Genomic DNA, 17,496 nt, shown 5'->3' with positions numbered 1-17,496 from the left:
TATTTATACCCATGATCGATCCGGGGATTGCACAAATAAAAATAAAAATTACAAATACAACCCCAAAAATGTGTAATAACTAAATAACAAAAAAAATAAAAGTAACATGATAACAAATAACTACAGTCACTGTGTATTCTACTCAGTAAAGTGTCTTTTACAGCTTGAAAAACTTGTCAGTAGCCCCATCTACACATAGGTCGTCCTACCAGTCCCAAGTCCTACCTGAGGTAGGATAGATTTGTGTCTACACGTAGGAAGGTTGCGACGTAGATGTCGCGCGTTCCGTCTCGACAGTACATAGGACGAAGTCAGGAGGGTTTCAGGAAACCTCTCAAAGGTGTCCTAAGTCAGGACGGTTTCAGGACAGATTCAGTACGCGTTTGCGTCTACACGGGCTTTAAACTATCCGGGTAGGATTTTTAGTGCCGTGTAGACGGGGCTATTCAGTGTCTTAGTTGGGTATGGACAATGTGCATTTTGTTTATAAATCACAATGGTGGAATTAATTGCAATACGTTCAACTATGACACTAGAAAAAAGGAAAAGTTGAAGGGTAGAAGGCAAAGTTCGATGGCCTAGTGCAGAAGGGACGTAACTCTTGTGTCACTGTGTTAATTACAACACAGGAATATTGAATAGAAGCTGACCAAATCAACACACAGGGACAGATAAGTATGCTTTTTTACTGTAGGTTTGTGTCACGATAGGAAGGAAGAAATAACTTGTGACACATTCGGAGAATATTAAATTCGATATTTCACTTACAGCACTAACTTTGAAGTTTTGCTTTCCTTTTAAAACACATTAAACTTTGACCCCACGTCAAATTATAAATGCTACCGGTATTTATTTATAATCGTCTGGTATGTCACTTCAAGGGTCACAGCAACTATCCATACACTGCATGCAGGGCACACAAAAAAAAGAACTATATATTTATATAAGACCATTGACCAATCACATTTCAAAACAGTGAATTTATTTGCAATGACGGCTTTCATTGGTTAGCTTATAATTATTATGCATTTTAATACAGTATTAGACACGTCCTCCAAATTCCAAATTGTCAATCCAAAGATTGTTGTCAATAAGTACACACTGTCACTTTAAGTGTTGAAGTGAAAGCCTGAAGACGTACGAAAATGACGTTCCTGACACCAAAGTTGATGTTTGTCACTCTAGTTTTGGTGAGTTTATCAGTTACACAAATGCTTTCAAGAGTTTACATTACCTTGAAATGTGTTCATCACATCAAATGGCGCTTGTTCCACAGCCGAGTATCGATTAATTTGCGAGTTGCGAGTGCCGTAACAGTAAAAGTAAAGTTTCATAATGCCTACCAAGGATGTAACTAATTGTAAAACTAGCAGGTAAAATTAGAAAAGTAGGTGATATTTTATTATGAGGGAGTCCTATGAATTTGCCTAATAACGGATATAGTCTCTCTTTTTTTGAATCACACATAAAAACTGGTCAGTAAGAAATTTTGAAGTAGCCAATTGTTTTGTTGATGTTTTGTTGATGTTTGCCACTCTAGTTTTGGTGAGTTCATCAGTTACAAAGGCATTCAAGAGTTTACATTACCCTGAAATGCGTTCATCAGATCAAATAGCGCTTCGATTGTCTATTAATTTGCGAGTACCGTTACAGTAAAAATAAGGTTTTAAAATGCCTACCAAGGATGCAACTAATTGTAAGTAGGTGTGGTAATATAATGAGGGAGACCCGTGGAGTTTTCTACTAACGGATATATAGCCTTGAAGCAAAGTATTTCAAACAGAAAAAGCCGGCAAGATATTTTGAAGTAGCCGGCTGTTTTTGCCAGCTACCGGCCATTATCTACAGCCCCACCCCCACCCCGCACCCAATAATTAACGGAATTCACGTGTATGTTACAAGTTCTGGAAAGGGACACTAGGCATCTACATTGTGAAAACAGAAGGACACAACAATATTCAAACTCACGCTGGAAGATAGTCATTTATTGTAAACCTTTCCTTTGTTTATATTGCAAATTTAGATTTTGTTGTAGAATCGTCAAGCAGATAATTATGTGATGAAATTTTACTACTCGATTGCATCCGTTTATACATGCTTCGCACAATGGTTGTTGACAACAATTCGATGTGTGCATCCTTCATGGCGATATGAAACGTATTGGTCAAGCTATTAAAATTTATAGAGATTTTTTGCTTGTCTCGATAACAATTCGTTGATTAATGCTCAATGTTAACATCAATGAAGCTTCAAATTATACTAGTGTGTACGTAGTCTAATATTAGCCCAATTTAATAGCCTTCAGTCACTCATGTGATGTCATTTTGTTGCAGGTATTGTGGTGTGTGCTCGATACTGAAGGTAGGCTGTGCTATGTTAAAAACAATATACATGTAGATATATGTGTGCGTATGTATGTATGTATGTATGTATGTATGTATGTATGTATGTATGTATGTATGTATGTATGTATGTATGTATGTAGAAGACTAGTGCATAAGGAACGAGTGAGACAGTCCGGATACATAGATGCAATCCGACGTTTCGAATAAAAATTCTTTTTCGAGGTTTACAAGGCTGAGATAGTTGGTTAATACCTGACTATATCTGAATATTTCGGAAGAGAACGGCAACCTCATGAGATTGACGGTTATACATGTAAAAAGTTCTAAAATTCACACGTACCAAAAATAACCCTATAGAACACGCCTGAAATATCGAATAAGCGTGTGTATGTATGTATGTATGTATGTATGTATGTATGTATGTATGTATGTATGTATGTATGTATGTATGTGTGTGTGTGTGTATGTATGTATGTATGTATGTATGTATGTATGTATGTATGTATGTATGTATGTATGTATGTATATGTATGTACGTACGTGTACGTACGTACGTACGTACGTATGTACGTATGTACGTATGTATGTATGTATGTATGTATGTATGTATGTATGTATGTATGTATGTATGTATGTATGTATGCATGCATGCATGCATGCATGCATGCATGCATGTATGTATGTATGTACGTACGTACGTACGTACGTGTGTGTATGTATGTATGTGTGTATGTATGTATGTATGTATGTATGTACATGTATGTATATGTGTATGACTATATATGTATGTATGCATGCATGTATGTATGTATGCATGCATGCATGCATGCATGCATGCATGTCTGTCTGTCTGTCTGTCTGTCTGTCTGTCTGTCTGTCTGTCTGTCTGTCTGTCTGTCTGTCTGTCTGTCTGTCTGTCTGTCTGTCTGTCTGTCTGTCCGTCCGTCCGTCCGTCCGTCCGTCCGTCCGTCCGTCCGTCCGTCCGTCCGTACGTACGTACGTACGTACGTACGTATGTATGTATGTATGTGTATGTGTATTTGTGTATGTATGTATTTGTGTATGTATGTATGTATGTATGTATGTATGTATGTATGTATGTATGTATGTATGTATGTATGTATGTATGTATGTATGTATGTATGTATGTATGCGTGTGTGTGTGTGTGGGACTTTGTGTGTACAAATGAATGTTAATAGGTTTATATCTGTGTATTTAATTCAAATTTTGTAACAACTGATATTTAATAATTATTACAGCTGGAAAATGCTGTAGTACACCAGGTATATCGTTTCCAGGATCTGACATCGCATCATCCACTGGACACCTATACTCTCTTGAGGATTCGCAAAGGGCATGTTGTGCACGGTGCAGAGATACAGCTGACTGTATAGTTTGGGTATATCATGTCGTATCTCAAAAATGTTACGCAAAGCATACAATAGCGGAGAGAAAGACATGGCCTGAAGGATACGAAATCTTCGCTGGCCTTGTGTAATGTGAGTTTGTTTTTGTACTTGTTGTTTGGGGTGGTTGTGGCCTTTTTTGGTAGAAGACACCTCAGGGACTGATTTTCCTGAAAATTCCAGATTTGTACTATTTGTGTCGAAATGATTGTTAACTTTATTTTTTATTACTCTAACAGGTCATTTCATGAAAGTATCATTCGATAAGTCGACAATGCAAAGAGCGCCCTCAGACGACATGATCACGGAATAAATACATTATCGCCAAGTTGACATCACTGTCTTGCATGCATATGAAAACTGTTAAAAACTTCTTTTTGAAGTTTAACACTATATTTATTGTCCTGTATTTGGAAATAAACGTTTAAGGTGTTGGGATATTTACCTTATCTTATTTATTTATCTTATCTTTTAAGTTACAATGTTGACTGAGTATCATTAAAGGCAATTACTGCAGATAAGCTGTCTCGTTTATTCTTTTCAAAACTAATTGTTGAAAAGATATGATTTTGAATGGACATCACAAACACGCCCTGTGCCACGTGATCACATATTGGATAATAGGGTTTGAGAATGTGTTCAAAAGGTAGCAAGTCGTTGTGAGTAAGAGACCAGTAATTGACCAATTGATTTTAACAACGTTGAGTACTTCATGTGTGTTTTCATCAATTTGTCATTGATGCATTTGTTCGCGACAGTGGACATTTAGTAAAAGTCGCTCTCTGATGTGTTTCCCGGTTAAAAAGCCCCGAAGTGCTGTTTTCACAAATTACACGTGCGACCATTTATCAGGATACTTGAGGAAGTGTACGTAAACAATTAAACTCCAACCAATTGTCACGGCTAAAACGGGTGGAAAAGACATGGTTGCATGACATCTGGCGATATGATTACCGAAGTGCCGATTAATCTAAAAGAAAAACGAAAGAAACGAAAGATGTCGGCTAGAGGGGTAAGAATGATCAGATACATATGCAATGCCATAATCAGTGCAGACAGGTATTTTCCTTATCTGTAGTTGTACCTCAAACTGTTCATAACATCATCAAGTTTAAAGTTACAATAAAAAACATGACAGGGGCAATCTTGGTGTCCTGTCTAAATATAATGACCTTGGTTTCCCACGCAAACCAAAATAAGAGAGGTTTTATGTAACATGTCCATGGGTAACAAAGAAATAGTGAAGGCAATGTCAAAAATAAAATTGTATGAGTTGTCCAATCATACCTTGTAACTTCCTCTCCCTGCCATCCCGTATGGTATGCCCTACTATATGGTCTGCCCGACGTTCACTTACAGCGCTTACAACGTTCCCAAAATACGGCAGCTAGGATTATTACGCGCACCAGGAAATTCGAACACATAACCCCTATTCTAAAACAACTTCATTGGCTTCCAGTATCTCATCGTATTGTTTTTAAACTTTTGCTCATCACTTATAACGCCCTAAATGGATTCTCTCCACAATATCTTAAGAACTTAATTACACCTCGTTCTTCATTACGCACTCTTCGTTCATCGGATAAATGCCTTCTGCATACACCCAAATGGAATCTGATTTCCTATGGTCGCCGCTCCTTCTCTTCAGCAGCTCCTGAACTTTTGGAACTCTCTACCCCTGGACATTAAAACCTCTCCTAATGTAAACATTTTCAAAAGACGCTTGAAAACTCACATATTTCAGAGAGCTTTTTCATCTTCTTTCTAACTCTCATCTCCACTGAACATTGTTTTCTTTGGATATTTGGCGCTATATAAATTTATTAGATGGATAGATAGATAGATAGATAGATAGATAGATAGATAGATCCCATCACGTCATGATCACGATGTGTGTAATTTGAAACTAAGGGAGTGTCCAGATTTTACTTCCAGGGGGCCCGGAGGATTTTCAGGGGGGCCATCAATTTTTCTCAGGAAAAATTAGGGTGGGGGGCTAAACAAAAAATTCACAAATATCTAGGGGGGGGGGGGTCATGGACAAAACAACATGATTATTTAATGCAACATAAATCGACCTGCAATTCTGGCACTTCTCAAAGTAACTTGTCTGCGAGGATGTACAAGACTTGTTTCATCACAATCACTTATCTATCAGTCAAAGTATAACAAGCGCAAATATTGATGGTTAAATTATTTCAGTTTTTGGCTATTCCTTCTAACAGTAAAAATGTTCATATTTATACTTGCATTGTTGACAAGCTGAGCAACAGAAACCGGCATTGGAACTAAAGTTGTATTCAATACGTATCTAAAAAGTAGAAGTATTTAAAAGTATACCCGACCCGCATTGCCCAATGGAAATATGTTGTGTGTAAACGACTTAAAGTCCAAAAGAGATATTTTCATGTTCCCTGCCTTCATATCTGTACTTTCCATATAGTTGTGCGGAACCATTGGTGCTATTTTTAAGTTTTATACATAGAAACTTTGAAGTTTTTTATGAGTATTAAATTTTCGAAGTATTTATATGCATGCATACATACATACATACATACATACACACATACATACATACATACATACATACATACATACATACACACATACATACATACATACATACATACAGGTATGTACATACATGTATTAGGCCAGAAAAAAGAAAAATGCTGTTCAACGGGCAACCTAGAATATCACATTGGGTAGGTAGGTCGATTTTTGTTTACAATGTTGGACAAGGATGGAACAACAAACCATTTATACTGTTAGCAAAACATTTCAAATTAAATTTACATACAACGCATGGCAATCAATTTCCATCAGCTCTACAGTTAGGAAATGTACCCAATTTACGGCTAAACAAATTTTGTAGTCCCCCCCCTCCTCACCTCTCATAAAAATGTGAAAACCTGCCAAATGAAACTCCAGAATTCTTTTAGCCACCCCTTCTGTTACCTACACTACAGTGGCTATATAAAATTATATGGTACAATGATGCATGAAAATAATAGTGATAACCAACGTTAACTACAATAGTAGTCCGAACGAGATTACTTTACAGAGGTACCAGCCACCTTCCATTTGATTTGAGACAAAGACATTATCACTGACAGTGTGTTTACTGATTGGGAGGAGACAACTCCAAAGGTGAAAAATTGTTTGAAAATAAGACCATGCAGTAGGCCATTTAGAGGCATCAAATGTCAAACCATGTACATAATTTAAAGTCTTACAATGCTTGAATATGGTATTAAAATACCAGAGAAAATTATGCTATGCAGTACATATTATCTGGCCATAAAGTGTAGTTTGCTGTGGCAAAGCTGAAAGATATATTGTGGATATGCAATAATTTGGTTGCAAAAATCACAGAATTTTGATTACTACCATCATCTGAGAGGAGATGATCATAGTAAATGGTAATGCATAGTATAGGAATTAGGCTAGGTAACAGGTATTTAGAAAATACAAAGAAATACCCTTAAATAATATCTAAACAAAGTGTGTATAGTAATATAGCAGCCATTTTACTGATATGTGAATGCCGCATGAGGATATACAATGTATTGCCCATCATCATCATAAAAAAAAATTGAAATATTGAACAGCTTTTTTATTTTTTCTGTACATACATACATACATACATACATACATACATACGTACGTACGTACGTACGTACGTACACACACATACATACATACATACATACATACATACATACATACATGTACATTGTGTATGCATAGTGCGTTTGTGTATGTGTGTAAGTCTATGGGGGGGGGCATGGAAAAAAATCAAGAACCTGCAGGGGGCCATCAATTTTTTCCAAGCTTTTGTTGGGGGGGGGGGGAATGAAAAAAATAATCAAGGAAAAAGGCAAATCCCCCGGGGTCCCCCTGAAAGTAACATCTGGACACTTCCTAACGTGGTATTCCCTTTTCTACAGATATTTCATTTTAACAGTACAGCTAGCTAATGACTGATACCATATGAATAATCCTCATTGATGACCCACTGCCGACAATTCGGTCCATTTGTCACCGATTTGTAGCAGTGGAGAACTTTTATCCAAAAGCTCCCAGTCTGAATGTAATGTGAGTGACCGACTTTGCTGATCCTCTGCGATTATATTGCTCCAACAAAGGTGGCTAACAGACATGTACAGTAATCTAACCTTCAGACAATTCGTATTTTATTTCATAACCAGAATCAATAAAGTGGCGATTAGCAGATTTTCTAGAAGTAGTATAGCAAATGTGTGAAATCGCGGGTAGAAAAAGCGGCTGTACATATATACAAAAAATGTAAATTACAAATATATGGTGAGTAATTTTCTGTTATCCAATATCTGTGTGTATGGTTCACATTGTTAATGTAGGATTAATAGTTCACTCATGTTCTAAGTATACGCGGAAATTTGAATTTGGAGAGCTGATCGGGATGGGGTGAGGGTAAATAAGCGTACATCATTGCGTCTATTGCTTTATTTCTAAGTATATGGTATACCATAAACCGATATTTTCTATCTTCTATGATGTCATAGTTCCCACAATTACCAATTCAATTGTATTTTTGATTTTGTCTTCAATATTTCTTTGTCACCCATGGGCATGGTACATAAAACTTATCTTATAAAATAAACTTGGTTTGGTTGGGAATACAAGGTAAACATACTTAGATAGGACTCCAAGATTGTCTCAGTTTGAGGTACAACTACAGATAAGGAAAATACCTGTCTGCACTGATTATGGCATTGCATATGCATCTGAGCATCTTAGCCCTCTATCCGGCTTGTTTCGTTTTTCTTTGAGATTAATCGGCACTTTAGTAATCATATCACCAGACTTCATGCAATCATGTCTTCTCCAACCGTTTTAGCCGTGACAATTGGTGGTTGAAGTTTAGTTGTTTACAAACACTACCTCAAGTATCCTAATATAATGGTGTCAAGTGTAATTTGTAAAAAAAACAGCATTGGGGAGCTTTTGAACCGGGAAACACATCAGAGAGCGACTTTTACTAAATGTCCAGTGTCACAAAGAAATCCACCAATGACAAATTGATGGAAACGCACGTGAGTTACTCAAGTGCCACGTGGTTAAAATCAATTGGTCAATTACTAGTCTCTTACTCACAACGATTTGCTAACTTGTGAACACATTCTCAAACTCGATTGCCCAATCTGTGATCACTTTCAGATGTGTTTCAAGTTGTCCAGTTAAAATCATATCTTTTCAACACTTAGTTTTGAAAAGAATAAACGAGACAGATTATCTGCAGTAATTGCCTTTAATGATACTCAGTCAACATTGTAACTTAAAAGATAAGATAAATAAATAAGATAAGGTAAATATCCCAACACCTTAAACGTTTATTTCCAAATACAGGACAATAAATATAGTGTTAAACTTCAAAAAGAAGTTTTTAACAGTTTTCATATGCATGCAAGACAGTGATATCATCTTCGTGATAATATATTTATTCCGTGATCATGTCGTCCGAGGGCGCTCTTTGCATTGTCGACTTCACGAATGATACTTTCATGAAATGACCTGTCGGAGTAATAAAAAATAAAGTTAACAAATATTTCGACACAAAGAGTACAAATCAGTCCCTGATGTGTCTTCTACCAAAAAAGGCCACAACCCGCGCCCCAAACAACAACAACAACAACAACAACAACAAAAAAAACAGCAACAACAACAATGAACCCCAAAGTACAAAAACAAACTCACATTACACAAGGCCAGCGTAGACTTCGTGGTCTTCAGGCCATATCTTTTTCTCTCCTAATGTATGCTTTAAGTAACATTCTGTTCTTTCCACATGATATACCCAAACTACACAGTCAGCTGTCTCTTTGCACCGTGCACAACATGCATCTTGCGAATCCTCAAGAGTGCCGAGTTCGAGGTCTCCAGTGGATGATGGGATGTCATTTCCTGGAAACGATATACCTGGTGTACCACAGCATTCTCCAGCTGTAGTAATTATAGAAGACTAAATATCAGTTGTTACAAAATTTGTATTAAATACGCAGATACTAACTTATCAACATTCATTTGTACAAAGTCACACAAACACACACACACACACACATACACATACATACATACATACATACATACATACATACATACATACGTACGTACATACATACATACATACTTGTACTCCGGTGTGGGCGGTACTTGTACTCCGGTGTGGGCGTTAAATGTCGACTGACAGTTACAAATGAGGCTATTGGCCAATCAGGGAAAAGCATGAAGACCGGTGTATCAGCTGAGTAACAAATTTATCTAATATCTTTGGCGGGAGTGAATTTTCTGTGTATGAGATCCAATTAATGCCATCCTGGGAAGAGTAATTAGATGCAGACAGTCATAACAAAAACTTGGCCCCTGACTGTGTGTGACCAGGAAGAACGATTTGACACGTACAGACAATCATAACAACAACATGGCCCCTGATTGCTACTGAACTGACAAGATTTGGTTCACTCACTGAACAGTATTTTTAGTAATAATAAATGTAAACATGACCGCAGAGGGTATTTAGAAGGTGAACAAAATCACAGTTTCTTGTCTGTGATAAAATACACGTAAGTCGCAACTTGTAAGGGATACACAGTATCATGGCAGGGAGAAAGCGACAGTTTGCTGTTTTGACATCTGAGGACATAAATCAGAAATTGAAGGCAAGTGTACCGAAAAATACACAATATGATATTGCTGTTTCTTTACGCTAGTCTTGTTTACTAGACACAGATGAAAGTACCTTTGTAGAATTCAGTGTTATTGGATGTTAGCTTTATGTACACTATATTGCTTCGTAATACACAAAATTTCAAAAGTTTGAATAGTGTATTTTATTTGCAAGTAATTAAGTTTCTTTTCGCTAGTCTTTTTGAAAAGAGACAGATAAACAATTTCTCTGAAAGCTGTATTGTTGATGTTTTGTTTTATCAGTGGCGATTAAATTTCATATCACTAGTTCCATTAACATAATGGATGTGATTGTATTGAGTAGTTTGCAGTATGAATGTCATGTATAGCAAATACATAGTGGTACGAAATACACTGTCCATTGTGATGTAATTGCTATTTTCGTCACAACGTATATGTAATGATGTACGTGCGTGACATTGAATGTTGACACCTGCGTGTATCAATGTTGTCGGCTATAGGTGCCAGTCTTCATATCGGAAATCACAACACAGACGATGAATGTATGAAGTTCTTCCTGGGAAGAATATATCACCACAATGAACTTCCCGGGGTACAAGATAGATGCCATACGGGCAATACACGCCTCCTACGTCAGCGTGTATTTACCCGGACGGCATTTACCACACACACACACACACACACACACACACACACACACACACACACACACACACACACACACACACACACACACACACACACTCCCTCCCCACACACATACATACATGCATGCATATGCATACATACATACATGCATGTATGCATACACATACATACATACATACATACATACATACATAAACCTTGAAAAAGAATTTTTATTCGAAATGTCGGATTGCATCTATTTATTCGGACTGTCACAGTCGTTCCTTATGCACTTCTACATACATACATACATACATACATAAATACATGCATACACACATATATCGGCATGTATATTGTGTAGAACATAGCATGTTGCCTACCTTCAGTATCGAGCACACACCACAATACCTGCAACAAAATGACATCACATTAGTGACTGAAGGCTGTTAAATTGGGCTAATATTAGACTGCATTGATCATTAATCATGGAGACATGATGGATGAATGGTTTATGATTATTGAATATAGATAATGGCCGGCAGCTGGCAAAAACAACCAGCTACTATATCACACAAAACAATTCACCTGAATAAAGCGAAGAAACAAAATTTACTAGTACTGATGGTAAATTGCCAGAGAAACAACCGCTCAACCTTGTATGAAAGTATTGAGTACACCAAGCCAGATGTCATCATTGGCTGTGAATCATGGCTCTCACCAGAACATATACAAACACTGAAGTCTTTCCAGAAGGCTATCATTCTAATGTATATCGGAAGGACCGCAATAAGAATGGAGGCGGAGTTTTCAAATCAATGCATGACAATCTTACAACAAGTGAAGTTGATGGTAGCCAATCAGATTGTGAAGCGGTTTGGGCTGAAGTACAAACACAGGGAAAATCAGTTGTTATTGGCTTGTACTACCGACCACCTGGATCTACAAAAAGAAAGTCTTGAACATCTGTCATCATCAATACATAATGTGTCAGGTAACAAGGACAAACATATCATCGTAGCTGGGGACTTCAACCTCCCACACATAGATTGGGAACATTGTTCCATAACACCAGGAGCCCCTCAGGCAAGTTAGCATCAAGAATTGTTAAACATCATGAATGACCACGGACTCCAACAAATACAAATGAAACCAACTAGATTGAATAACATACTAGATTGATACCTAACAAATCATCCTAGTTTAGTGAAATCATGCGATACAATTCCAGGGATATCCGATCATCATATGATTGTGGTAGACTCTGACCTTAAACCTAAGTATAACAAACCCAAGAGGAGAAAGGTATACAAGTACAACAAAGCAAATTGGGTAAACATAAAGAAAGCAGTTAACAGCCTAGGAGAGAGTATTATCAAACAAAAACAGGACGATGTGGAATCAAAGTGGACCAACTTGAAAGAAGGTCTCATAAAAATAATGGGTAACGACATTCCTTCAAAACTGACACTTAAAAGACTCAACCTTCCTTTGATTAACAATCATCTAAGAAAGGAACTGAGAAAAAAACAAACTATTTCAAAAAGCTAAGAGAGAGAAAATATATGAATTAGAATCAGGATCAGAATCAGAATTACTTTATTCATCCCACCAGGGGAAATTAAAACGACAGTTCTTGCAGGTCAAACAGAAATAAAAGCAATACAAAAGATAGCATTACATATTATACAACATACTAAAAACAACAGCACAGTGCTAAAAAGAGCGACAATGATTGCTGTTAAGAACTGAGATAGCGGTTGGGACGAAAGACGATTTAAAACGATTGGTTTTAGCTGCTGGAGCACGGTATCTACCACTCCTTGAAATACGACAGTCGTAGAATTCTGCATATAGTGGATGGGAAGGGTCTTTCAGAACACTATGAGCCTTTGACATTATGCGTTTGCTATAGATAGAATCTATACTTTCACTTTGTTTACCGATAATTTGGCTACCCTTTTTGATAATCTTGTTTAGTCTTCCCATCTCATGACGGGACAGATTACCTCCCCAACAAACAATACCAAAGATGAGAGCACTGCAAACAACTGCATTAAAAAACACCCCTAAAAGATTGTGACTAACACCAAATGATCTTAGTTTCCTTAGGCAGTACAGACGAGTGTTAGCTTTCTTAATAATGAAGTTGGTATTCTCAACCCATTTTAGTCTACTATCAAGCTTGATACCAGGTATTTATATTCGTTCACTCTGTCAACTATTGAGTCTTTGATATTGACAGGTGCTGGGTCACACTGAACTTTTCTAAAATCAATACAGAGCTCTTTGGTCTTTAAAACATTAAGATAATTATCATTACACCAGTCAGTAAATCTCCCAATCTCATCTAAATAAATCGAATCATCATCATTGCTGATCTTCCCAACCATTGCTGTAGCATCTGCAAATTTGACCAATGGACACGAGATGTCAGAATTCTGGCAGCTGGCAGTATACAGTGTGAAAAGGAAGGATGCTAAAACAGTGCCCAGGGGCGCACCTGAATTGGTATACGCTACGTCAGATTTTTTATCATTTAAAGACACCATATGTGGCCTATTAGTAAGGTAATTAAAAATCCAATGTACAGTTGAAGGTATTGCTAAAAGTTTCTGAACAATAAGATGTGGCTGTATAGTGTTAAAAGCACTTGAAAAGTCGAAGAACATTAATCTGATTGAACTTCCAGGTTTTTCTAAATGAGAATATACATTATTTAAAACATGTAACATCGCATCCTCTATACCCCTGTTCTTACGATAAGCAAACTGTAATAATGGGTCTATAAAATCAGAGACTAAAACTGTTAACTTATTTAAAACCACTCGTTCACAGACTTTCATAACGGCTGACGTCAATGCAACTGGTCTAAGATCGTTCATTGATGATATCACAGCTTTCTTTGGGACGGGAACAATATTAGAAGTTTTCCATGACATCGGAACTATGTCATGCTTAAAACACAAACAGAATATGACAGAAAGAATACTAGCAAGTTGATCAGCGCAAGACTTCAGAACACGGGGAGTAACATTATCAGGCCCGAAGCTTTGTTTGGGAGCACACTGTGGAGCACCCGACGAAGCATGGAACATTTACAAAGAACACAAGAGAACCATACAGAGGAATGTAAGACAAGCTCATTGGGAGTATGTCAACAATACCATGGGAAACAACTGGAAAAGAGGAACAATAAATCATTTTGGAAATACATAAAAGCAAAAAGACATGATAACATTGGTGTAGCAGGGATAAAAAGTGAGGGTGTATTACACCAGGAGAGTAAAATGAAGGCCGAGCTTTTAAATAACCAATTTAAGTCAGTTTTTACAAAAGAACATAAGGACGACATATTCCCTCCTCTCCCAGAGAAACAATACTCAGAAATGCCCGACATCAAAATTCAATAGGACGGGGTGGAGAAACTACTTGGAAAACTGTGTACTCACAAAGCAAGCGGGCCAGATAATATTTCCAATTTTATCCTGAAGACCTGTGCTACAGAACTTGCTCCAGTCAATACATATTTCAACAAAGCCTGGACACTGGTACTTTACCTGCAGACTGGAGAAACGCCAACATAAGTCCAGTATTTAAAAGGGAAATAAACACCTGGCCAGCAATTACCGACCCATATCTCTTACCAGTGTATGTTGTAAGACTCTAGAACATATCATCTGCAGTCATATACTGAAACATCTGGAACAACATAACATATTAACATCACAACAACATGGTTTTAGAAGTGGCCATTCATGCGAAAGCCAGCTGATAATTACTATGCACGGTATTTTCCAAGCATATGATCAAAAAATTCAAACAGACATGGTCATATTGGACTTCAGCAAAGCTTTTGATACAGTTCCACATAGAAAGTTACTCTACAAACTGCAGAACTACGGGATCTCCGGAAACACATACTCATGGATAAAATCATTCTTAACACAAAGAGAACAGAGAGTAGTTGTAGACGGAGAGTACTCGTCATCGTGTACGGTCGACTCTGGGCTACCCCAGGGCACAGTACTAGGCCCCTTGTTGTTTCTTTGTCACATCAACGACCTACCACAATGTGTGTCCTCCCAAGTACGTCTCTTCGCAGACGACTGTCTGCTTTACAGACACATAAATGACATAGATGACCAAGTCAGTTTACAACAGGATCTTAATTCATTGAATAAGTGGGCGAATGATTGGGGTGTGTACTTTAATGCTACAAAGTGCTACCTCATGTCCATCAGAAGGAGCAGGTCACCCCTTCAATATAATTATGTTGGACAACCATATCTTAGAATAAGTGAGGGATAATCCATACCTCGGAATCATCATTAGTGAAAACTTAAAGTGGTCCACACACATAAATAACATTTGAAATCGTTCAAATACGGTTTTAGGACTTATCCGTCGCAACCTGAAACATTGTTCAAAAAATCTCAAAGTAACAGCCTATATATCACTAGTCCGCTCTATCCTAGACTACTCATGGTTTGGGACCCTACCTTAAGAAGGATATTGATTGACTTGAAGGGATACAACGTCGCGCAGCCAGGTTCGCTTATAATGACTACAGCAGACACAGCTGTGTTACTAAAATGATACATGATCTTCACTGGTAACCCTTGGTAGAACGCAGGAGATCAACGTTTAGTGCTCCTCTACAAGATTGTACAAGGCCTTGTAACCATTCCTGCCGACACGCTATTTTCATTTAACACTAGACCATCTAGGCGATCACATTCAAAGGCAATTAAAATACCTATGTGTAAAACTGAAACATGCAAACATTCATTCATACCATTAACTATTGTAGACTGGAATCGGTTACCGGAAAACATTGTCACTAGCAACACAACAGAACAATTTAAGACAGTCACTGCACTAGCAGCCCACAGGGACTAATGACTGAGCGCACTCACTTACCCTGGAAGAATTTTGCTCAGTAGTGAGCTAGTTTCCAGTATTTATACAAATACATATACTTCAAAGTCTCTTGACGGCTACATTTTCTGTGTAAAATTCTTTGCTTCAAAGCTATATATCCATTAGTAGACAAATCCATGGGTCTCCCTCATTATTTTACCACACCTACTTACAACTAGTTATATCTCTGGTAGGCATTATAAAACCTTACTTTTACTGTAACGGTACTCGCAAATCAATAGATCCTCCAAGCGCTATTTGATCTGATGAACGCATTTCAGGGTAATGTAAACTCTTGAATGCATTTGTAACTGATAAACTCACCAAAACTAGAGTGGCAAACATCAACTTTGGTGTCAGGAACGTCATCTTCGTACGTCTTCAGGCTTTTACTTCAACACTTAAAGTGACAATGTGTACTTATTGACAACAATCTGTGGATTGACAATTTGGAATTTGAAGGACGTGTTTAATACTGTATTAAAATGCATGATAATTATAAGCTAACCAATGAAAGCCGTCATTGCAAATAAATTCACTGTATTGAAATGTGATTTGTCAAATGGCATTCTTATAGAAATATATAGTTCTTTTTTGTGTGCCCTGCATGCAGTGTATGGATGGTTGCTGTGACCCTTGAAGTGACATACCAGACGATTATAAATAAATACCGGTGGCATTTATAATTTGACGTGGGGTCAAAGTTTAATGTGTTTTAAACGGAAAGCAAAACTTCAAAGTTAGTGCTGTAAGTGAAATGTCGAATTTAATATTCTCCCAATGTGTCACAAGCTATTTCTTCCTTCCTATCGTGACACAAATCTACAGTAAAAAAACATGCTTATCTGTCCCTGTGTGTTGATTTGGTCAGCTTCTATTCAATATTCCTGTGTTGTAATTAACACAGTGACACAAGAGTTACGTCCCTTGTGCACTAGGCCATCGAACTTTGCCTTCTTCCCTTCAACTTTTCCTTTTTACTAGTGTCATAGTTGAACGTATTGCAATTAATTCCACCATTGTGATTTATAAACAAAATACACATTGTCCATACCCAACTAAGACACTGACATGTTTTCCAAGGTATAAAAAACACTTTACTGAGTAGAATACACACATTTCAAGTTTTTTTGGGGTTGTATTTGAAATTTTTATTTTTATTTGTTCAATCCCGGATCGATCATGGGTATAAATAAATAAATAAATAAACAAAGAAAGAAAGAAAGAAAGAGATAGATAAATAAACAAACGAATAAATAAATAAATAAATATGTTTGGAAGAAACATTTCTGTAAACCAGTAAGTTAGAGTACACATACATTTATATCTGCTCTAACTGATTGTATCGTCCAGTCCCTCGATCTCGAATTTGTGCGGGTACTCTTGCCTTTCCATATTTACTAACTAACACTCTGATAAAGGTGAAATCATGAAATTTATCTTTAGTACGAGGTGCAATCTTTCTCATGACATCTTGACTTTTGACCTTGAATTCCAGTGTCCA

At 37.1% G+C, this 17,496-nt stretch overlaps 1 protein-coding gene and 1 long non-coding RNA gene across 2 annotated transcripts; one reads left to right on the top strand and one right to left on the bottom strand.

Annotated features, from left to right (window-relative positions):
* The first annotated feature begins 1,082 nt into the window (after nt 1-1,082).
* On the top strand, nt 1,083-4,065 carry LOC144444218 (uncharacterized). Its single transcript, XR_013481831.1, has 4 exons — nt 1,083-1,190; nt 2,334-2,361; nt 3,606-3,734; nt 3,992-4,065. It is a non-coding gene; the product is annotated as an uncharacterized LOC144444218 (long non-coding RNA).
* A 5,138-nt stretch (nt 4,066-9,203) lies between these two features.
* Nucleotides 9,204-16,422, bottom strand: LOC144444180 (uncharacterized). Its single transcript, XM_078133593.1, has 4 exons — nt 16,317-16,422; nt 11,453-11,480; nt 9,492-9,737; nt 9,204-9,308 (listed from the first exon to the last, which is right to left on the bottom strand). The coding sequence occupies exons 1-3, from the start codon at nt 16,359-16,361 to the stop codon at nt 9,493-9,495; spliced, it is 318 nt and encodes a 105-aa protein (XP_077989719.1). The 5' UTR covers nt 16,362-16,422; the 3' UTR covers nt 9,204-9,308; nt 9,492.
* Nucleotides 16,423-17,496: the final 1,074 nt, after the last annotated feature.

This window comes from Glandiceps talaboti, chromosome 13, assembly GCF_964340395.1.
Source record: "Glandiceps talaboti chromosome 13, keGlaTala1.1, whole genome shotgun sequence".
Classification (NCBI taxonomy): Eukaryota; Metazoa; Hemichordata; class Enteropneusta; family Spengelidae; genus Glandiceps; species Glandiceps talaboti.
Note: the sequence above shows the minus strand (reverse complement) of the source record. Positions and strands in the feature narration are given on the sequence as shown.